Source organism: Eriocheir sinensis, unplaced genomic scaffold (genome assembly GCF_024679095.1).
Source record: "Eriocheir sinensis breed Jianghai 21 unplaced genomic scaffold, ASM2467909v1 Scaffold515, whole genome shotgun sequence".
NCBI classification, from domain to species: domain Eukaryota; kingdom Metazoa; phylum Arthropoda; class Malacostraca; order Decapoda; family Varunidae; genus Eriocheir; species Eriocheir sinensis.
The window spans coordinates 311,228-320,326 of NW_026111849.1; the positions used below are offsets into that span (position 1 = coordinate 311,228).

The 9,099-nt window shown below is 40.3% G+C and overlaps 1 protein-coding gene across 1 annotated transcript; it reads left to right on the top strand.

The window, feature by feature from the left end:
* Positions 1–646: 646 nt before the first annotated feature.
* LOC126992894 (myosin heavy chain, non-muscle-like) lies at positions 647–9,099 on the top strand (the record flags this gene model as incomplete). Its single annotated transcript, XM_050851725.1, is given in 10 exon segments — positions 647–1,002; positions 1,155–1,317; positions 1,639–1,782; positions 1,974–2,080; positions 2,336–2,443; positions 3,217–3,377; positions 3,947–4,109; positions 6,249–6,528; positions 7,249–7,471; positions 7,679–9,099. Coding segments are annotated over 10 exon segments (2,956 nt in total), but the record flags the coding sequence as incomplete, so codon positions are not given.

The window sequence follows — 9,099 nt, forward strand, 5'->3', positions numbered from 1 at the left end:
GAGCAGGATCAGCTTCCGGAAAACGTGCCCGTGCCCGTAAGTCGGAGTTGGCGTTGACAGCACCATACATGTAATATGTAATGAATCAGTCTCACGGTGTAGTCGCCGGCGGCACAAAGTCATTTCAGCGATATCCATGATTCACCGTGGTGCCACCAGCATCATCCACTTCTCAAGTCCCATTTTGGTGTCCATGTCTCCCACCCAACCGCCCAAAATTAAGACAGGGAGCACGGACTTAGAAAGGTCCCGGATCTTTGTCTGTGTCTGCACAGGTATCGACAACGCCATATACTCGTGCTGAGCGAGTCCATATGCAATGGGCCGAACCAATCATAAATAGACTTCCTGGCCAGACTCAACGTTGTTATGAACTACGCTACCAAGATATATGAGGCTTTCTGGGATCTCAACGTCTTCGCCACCCTTGAACAGACTGTATTTGTTTTCATCAGCAAGCCTCCAAACACCCTGTACCTTGGTCTTGGCCCAGGGACCTGAAGTCCCAGGCTTCGCCTCCTCGATGGTGCCTCGAGAACATCACCAAAACCTCCATGTGAGTGCTGTGCTTGATATGTTGATTTTATTTTTATTCTCAGCAGTTTTTTGTATGCTGTCTTTTCGTATGGTATACATTCATGATTTTTGTTTGGCCAGATGTAGTAAAATGAAATATTGTGTATATTGCTTTGTATAATTATTTCTGAGCATTTATACTTATGAAAATCAGATAGTACTCCTGGTTTTTTTTTTCCAATACTGGTGAGACCTATGAAATTTATAGCATAAAAGTTCTTTAATGAGTTAAATAATGTAATGATCAAGTGTTTGTGGTTCATGTGTGGTTGTCTTTCATTTGCTTTAACTATGAGGCATTCCATGTGTTTAATATTCTATCGTGGCTCACAGGGGGAGTTGGAGGCACAGCTGCTGCAGGCAAACCCCATCCTAGAGGCTTTTGGTAATGCAAAGACTGTCAAGAATGACAACTCGTCCAGATTTGTAAGTATTGCAGTAGTCATAGGTATGATGATATTGATATATGTAGATTTCATTTAATATGTGGATTTTACTATATGGTCTTTGCAGTAGAAAGATAGTCAATGTTATGTTCCTGCATAGAAGGAAAAAGTTGATTAAATGTTTCCTTTCAGGGCAAATTTATCCGGATCAACTTTGACAACTCTGGGTACATTGCTGGTGCCAACATTGAGACCTATCTCCTGGAGAAGTCCCGCACCATCCGGCAGACCCGAGATGAGCGCACATTCCACATCTTTTATCAGCTGTTGGCAGGAACCAGCCAACAAGAGAAACGTTAGTGTGTGGGTCTATGTCTTACAGGCCTAAGTTCAAATCCAGGGCATTTTATTGGGAAGAGTGTATTTCCACACCTGAGCAGATTACTTGTTTCCTAATTAGCGAGAAGCTCGTTGCATGAGTGGTGGCAGTGGTGTGATCCTGTAATCATATTATGACTTATTTCTTCTCACGTACAGGACTAAGGTGATCCCCCAGATTTGCGTAACTAAAGTTTGTGGATTTGCAAACAACATATAGAAGATGGTAGATAGTTAACATAACTGATACACTATTATTGCTTGTCACCATTATTTCACCACTTACCATTCTTTACAGGAGACTTCATCCTTGAAGACCCCAAACACTACATCTTCTTGACACAGGGCAAGATCACTGTGGCAGGAATTGATGAGATAGCTGAATTCCAAGCCACTGTGAAGGCCATGCAGATCATGGGCATGAACAACGATGACATCCAGTGTGAGTGTTCCTAAGTGGAAATTGAATTTGTTTTATGTGGGAGACAAATGAATATTAATGCTGTTACAAGAGTTAAACAGACATGAGGAAATCTCTCTCTCTCTCTCTCTCTCTCTCTCTTTTTTTTTTTTTTTTTTTTTTTTTCACATTCCTTCCTGGTCTTGATTTAATCGTGTTTTGCTACCTCACAGCCGTCTTCAGGACTGTCTCTGCCGTGCTGATGTTCGGCAACATGCAGTTCAAGCAAGAGCGCAGCAATGACCAGGCAACATTACCTGACAATACTGTGGCACAGCAGGTAACATAGTTGTGTTCCTACTGTGTATCCCTTGATGTACTCCTAAACTTGGGCTTCCTAGTAATTCTATTCTCACTTCTCTCTTTTCATCTAGAGTAATTTGATGTTTTGAATCAGTTTGAGATTTATAATTATGAGAATTTGCTAACTATGCAGATGCAAGTAGTTAATGTGGGAAAGTTCTTCCTGAGCTGAGCTATATCAGGTTATAACAAAGTTGGATTGGGTTGTGATTACTTGATAATTCCCTTCTAGGTGGCCCACCTCCTGGGACTCAATGTGACAGACATGGTGCGTGGATTCCTCAAGCCCCGCATCAAAGTGGGCCGAGAGACTGTCACTAAGGCACAGAACAAGGAACAGGTGAGTCACAATAAGGTTTTTTTTTTTTTTTTTTTTTTTTTTCATTAGAACAAGAATGGTCAGGATTGAGTGCAGAGGAATTCATGTCTCAAGGATCATATGCAGGGTGCACAGAGTTGAGAGGGTAAGAAAGGAAAAAGGAAGTCATGTGAAATGAGGTGCACAGAGTTGAGAGGGTAAGAAAGGAAAATGGAAGTCATGTGAAATGAGGTGCACAGAGTTGAGAGGGTAAGAAAGGAAAAAGGAAGTCATGTGAAATGAAGTTAGAGAAAAGAATGTTGAAAGGGTATGGTCATGTTGAAAGCATGGGGAAGGAAAGAATATTGTCATACACCATTCATATGTTGCTTTTCTTTACAATTGTTACCAACTTGTATTCAACCCCCAGTCCCCTCAGCTTCTAAGTTTAAGCTTTCAGTATCACTGCCACACGCCCTCTTCCTTATCCTTATACAAGATTCCTTAATAATCAAAAAGTGCAGTCTCATTTAAAGGATTATGGAAAGTTCAAGGAATTTGTTCTTTTGCAGAGACAAGCCATGAAATTTGTGTACCTAGGAGACCAACATAAAAAGTGTCTTGTCAGTCTTCTAATGGGCAGCTCTTTGTAGATTTTATATGGATTTGAATAAGGCCTTTTGTTTTGAATGAGGACAAGCTGGATAAGCTCTTACACTAGTACCAACCTTCTCTCTTTTATTTGTTTATTATTATTATTTGTTTATTATTTATTTTTATTTTATATTTATTTATTTATATATATATTTTTTCAGTGTGAATTTGCTGTGGAGGCCATTGCCAAAGCTCTGTATGAAAGGCTCTTCAAGTGGATTGTGATGCGCATCAACCGCTCCCTAGACCGCACCAAGCGCCAGGGAGCTTCCTTCATCGGCATTCTGGATATTGCTGGCTTTGAAATCTTTGCCATGAACAGGTTTGTGGTGAGATCAGTTAAATGTTAGGATAGAGAAATAGGAGTGGGCTGTAATTTTACTTGGTTTCATTATAGGTGACCATTTTAGACTACTTTATTTCTCTTTACATCTGAAAATCACTCATGCATGTTTTGCTTCACTATTTGTTTACATACAAGAAAAGTAGTTTTAGTTTATCAATCTATATATTACATGCACTCATGTGATCACATGTAGGGTTCAAATGAGTTCCCTCTTTTTTTTTTTTTTTTTTTTTTTTTTTTTCCCTCTAAAAAGGCATCAAGTTGATATCAAACTCATTTAGAGACTTTATATATATGGTGTATATATATATATATATATATATATATATAATATATATATATAATATATATATATATATATATAATATATATATATAATATATATATATATATATATATTATATATATATATTATATATATATATATATATATATATATATATATAGATATATATATATATATATACTCTATCTATATATATATAGTTAGTCCGTACATATGACTAAAATGTGTTTCTTATATCTATGCATTTCCCACCTGACAGCTTTGAGCAGTTGTGCATCAACTACACCAATGAGAAGCTTCAGCAGCTGTTCAACCACACCATGTTCATCCTGGAACAGGAAGAGTACCAGCGTGAAGGCATTGAATGGAAATTCATTGATTTCGGCCTTGACCTCCAGCCAACCATTGACCTCATTGAGAAGGTGAAATGTGTATTTTTTAAATAGCATATGTCATAATATAACTTAGGTTTACTACCATTTACACAATTAACCCTTTCCTTGCAAAGCACTCGCAACGAGACTATCCCCTCAGGCGCGCTCGGGTACCTCAGCGGGGGAAGGGGATCTCTTTTAACCGCTGTATCTCAAAAACTATTCATCACAGCAACAAAACAAAAACCACTGGAAAGAGGAGGCCAAGATCTATAAGATTTGGTTATGTAAGCCTCTCCTGCGAACGTACAGGCACGTTCAGGGGGTGTTTTTTGCTGTGAGTGTGACTGGTGCTTGCAGCGAGTTTTTAGCACCACCAGCAAGTGACACTAGTGCTTGCTCTTTTAACCTCTGTATCTCAAAAAATATTCATTACAGCTAAAAAACAAAAACACCATTGGAAAGAGGAGGCCAAGATCTATAAGATTTGGTTATGTAAGCCTCTCCTGCAAACGTACAGGCACGTTCAGGGGGTGTTTTTTGCTGTGAGTGCAACTGGCGCTCGCAGCAAGCTTTTAGCACCACCAGCAAGTGACGCTAGTGCTTGCTCTTTTAACCTCTGTATCTCAAAAAATATTCATCACAGCTTAAAAACAAAAACACCATTGGAAAGAGGAGGCCAAGATCTACACGATTCGGTAATGTAAGCCTCTCCTGCGAAAGTACAGGCACATTCAGGGGGTGTTGCCTGTGAAGACGTACATTTATACTTGCGCAACGGTCAGCCGTAAGGCAACTACTGTAGATCTGTTGATGATGGGGTGCTGGCAGGGCAGTATTGCCAACTGCAAAATTTACAACTATTTGGTCAAAAAATCAGTCATGTGATAGGTGAAGCTATGCAAAAATGTCGCTATATTGGTCAACAACATCCATCAGTTACTCGTCCGTAGATTTTCTGTACTGGGCTGATATGATTTTTCACCAAATTTAGTGGAGAACCCACTCAGTTGACAATCCTATGTTGTGAGAAATATTGTTGGAACACTCATACGCAGGAGGTTTGAGTGTGGCTGGAGCTCGCAGCGAGCGTTTAGCACCACCAGCAAATACGCCTAACGCTCGCTTCGAGCGTTTAGCAATGAAAGGGTTAAGTGACACTACTTATGTGATTCTGCTTCAAGAGGAGTGTTGCTGTTTCATGCTCACTGTTCATACTGACACAGTGTCCTCAAGTTCACACTTGTCATAGTGCAGTGTGGTAGCATTTCCTCTGCCTTGTGTTTCTTGAACTTATTGAAATGTTAAATGAAAGTACCATGAGAAACAAGTGTCAAGCACCTGCTCCTTAATAGGTGAGAAAATTGATAGACTTTAGAAAACACTTGATGTTAGTGTGTAATGATAGGGATGAAAGTACAGCTGCTTGTAAAACACTCAGTGCAGTTGATTGAGACCATGTTGCATACCCTACACGATAATGATGATAACATAAAAATATGCTTAGGCTGGTTGCTTTTGTATTACTTTATTTATAAAGTGTTTTGCAGTAACTTTAAATTCTTTGTTACTGTGTTTTATTCTGATGAAACACATTACCATTTTTGCTCTTGGTAATATTTATTTCATATTACATATGCAAAATTTACACATCCAGCCTTTCCACAAATTGAAGTTCATGTAAAAAACAAGTTGGGGAAAAAAGTTATTTTCATCAATAAGTGTAGAATCAAGAAGGAAGAGTTCTGGTGTGTGAAGGTGATAGAGGAGAATGGAAGGAAGTGTGCTGTTCATGAAGGTATGAGGAGGCAGTGTTGTGTGTGGTGGTAAAGATGGGAAAAGTATTGTTTGTGGTGTTGAGAGATTAAAGGATGGATTGTGTGTTACTGAGGGAGGGAAGTATTTTATTTTGAGGTGAAGGAGGGAAGATGCAAAAAATGTTTAGGGGAGAAGTATTAGGAAGAATAGATCATTTTTAAGATTGTGTTATCCCTATAATTTGCCTAAATTTTCATGCAAAAACTAGATGACATGGGTTGTAGAACACCTATCTTAGAGCATTAGTGAATACAATTTATTTATTTTTTATTTTTTTATTTTTTTATTTTTTTTATTTTTTATTTTTTTTTTATTATTATTATTTTTTTTTTTTATCATGTATTTTTACATATATATATTTTTTTTCAGCCCATGGGTATCCTGGCCCTGTTGGATGAGGAGTGCTTCTTCCCCAAAGCTACAGACAAGAGCTTCATTGACAAGCTCAACACCTCCCACTCTGTCCACCCCAAGTACTGCAAATCAGAGTTCCGTGACAAGGCTGACTTTGCCATTGTGCACTATGCTGGGAAGGTTGATTATTCTGGCCACCAGTGGCTCATGAAAAATATGGACCCCCTCAATGAAAACATTGTGTCACTTCTGCAAACTTCTCAGGACCCATTTATGGTGCAGATCTGGAAAGACGGTATGTATGTGTATGGATGTGTGAGTGCAGGTGGCCACACACACAGAGAGAGATATGCAAATTTACTTGTGCTCTAGTGTAGGTGTTTGGTGTGTGTGTGTGTGTGTGTGTGTGTGGCCATGCATAAATATGTGAGAATATTTGCTTAGTTTTTTCATGTTGCCCTATTCATATTTTTTGCTATGAAATTATTTTTTTATTTGTTGCACCCACCATCTGTTTCTAGTCCAGTCATTTGATTGGTCATCTCCTTTTTGGGATGGTTACTTTTTAATAACATTTAAACATAACATGAATTTTTATTTCTCAGAATTATTATTATTATTATTGTTGGGATCCACAAAAGGGCATCTGGGAAAAAAAATTTGATATAGACCCAAACAGTCCCCTTAATGAGCATACATAGATATGAAAAATAACACAGTGACAGTAAAGTAAGGAGAAGAATGAAAATAAGGGGTTACCAAAACAATACCCTTTTGAGTTAACAGGCAGGTGTTGACTTTTGCTTTAAACTTATCAATGTCAACAAGAGAAGCAATCTCATCTAAAAGTACATTCCCCATTTTAATCAAATTTGGGATAAATAAATGAAAAAAATTGGCGAAGCTGCCTTATAAAGGCCAACTAGTCCTTTGTAGTTTGCTTATTGAGATGATGGTCATCATCATAATAGTATTTATAATCCTGACTAGACTTCCCTCATTCTGACTTTTTCAGCTGAGATTGTGGGCATGGCACAGCAGGCAATGGGTGACAGTCACTTTGGAGCACGCACCAGGAAGGGAATGTTCCGAACTGTGAGTCAGCTGTACAAGGAGCAGCTCACCAAGCTCATGATGACACTCAGGAATACCAACCCCAACTTTGTACGCTGCATCATCCCCAACCATGAAAAGCGGGCAGGCAAGATTGATGCTGGACTTGTTCTTGACCAACTGAGGTGAGGCTTCCTCTATAGAGGTGAAAAGGATGGTTGTATATAGTGCTTTCATAATTGCATTTTATTTGATCTAATTACTTCCATTAATGGCAGTTCACATTGCATTTCAAGCTGAAACACAATCCCTGCTTATGAAGCCAAATTACTGAAAAAGTAATTTCCCAAAGCAGAGAGCTGTCTTCATACCACCTTCTTTAATTCATACAGGTGCAATGGTGTCCTGGAGGGTATCAGAATCTGTCGCCAGGGCTTCCCGAACCGCATCCCCTTCCAGGAGTTCCGGCAGCGCTACGAGCTACTGACACCCAATGTCATCCCCAAGGGCTTCATGGATGGCAAGAAGGCTTGTGAAATGATGATCCAGGCTTTGGAACTGGAGCCCAACCTGTACCGCATTGGACAGTCAAAGATCTTCCTCAGGGCAGGTGTGCTGGCCTCCCTAGAAGAGGAGCGTGACATCAAGATGACAGACCTCATTGTGCAGTTCCAGGCATACTGCCGAGGCATGTTGGCCCGTAAGAACTATCAGAAGAGGATCCAGCAACTGAATGCCATTAGGATCATCCAGCGGAACTGTGCTGCTTACCTGAAGCTGCGAAACTGGCAGTGGTGGAGACTGTACACTAAAGTGAAGCCATTGCTACAAGTGACAAAGCAAGAGGAGAAGCTTGTGCAAAAGGAAGAAGAACTAAAGGTAGTTCAGAATGTCCTGGAGCAACAGAAGAAGTCCACCAAAGATTTGGAGGTCAAATACCAGCAGTCACTGCAGGAGAAGAATGTGCTAGCAGAACAGCTTCAAGCAGAGACAGAACTGTGTGCTGAGGCAGAAGAGATGCGAGCACGTCTGTTGGCCCGCAAGCAAGAGCTTGAGGATATTCTGCATGACATGGAAACACGCCTGGAGGAGGAGGAGGAACGCACAGGTAGCCTTGCTACTGAGAAGAAAAAGCTACAGCTCCAAATTCAGGACCTAGAAGAACAGTTAGAGGAGGAAGAGGCTGCTCGTCAGAAATTGCAGCTGGAGAAGGTTCAGTGTGATGGCAAAATTAAGAAGCTGGAGGAAGATTTTGCTATTTTAGACGATGCCAACCAGAAGCTACTGAAGGAGAAGAAACTGCTTGAGGAGCGGTCCTCAGATGTGTCCAGTACGCTTGCAGAGGAAGAGGAAAAGTCCAAACATCTCATGAAATTGAAGGCTAAGCATGAGTCCATGCTTACTGACCTCGAGGACCGTATTAAAAAGGAGCAGCAGGGTCGCTCCGAGCTAGAGCGAGCAAAGCGCAAACTAGAGACTGACCTCAATGATCTTAAAGAGCAGCTCAATGAGAAAAAGAATCAAATCCATGAAGTGCAGATTCATTTAGCCAAGCGAGAGGAGGAGCTGGCTCAGGCCATGATGAGAGTAGATGAAGAAGCTGCTGCCAAAAGCCAGCTCCAAAAGAGTATGCGTGAGGTTGAGTCACAGCTCAATGAGTTGCAAGAAGATCTGGAAGCAGAGCGTAATCAACGAGCCAAGGCTGAAAAACAAAAACGAGACCTGAATGAGGAGCTGGAGGCTCTTAAGAATGAATTGTTAGACTCTTTGGACACCACAGCTGCTCAACAAGAGCTTCGTAGCAAGCGTGAAG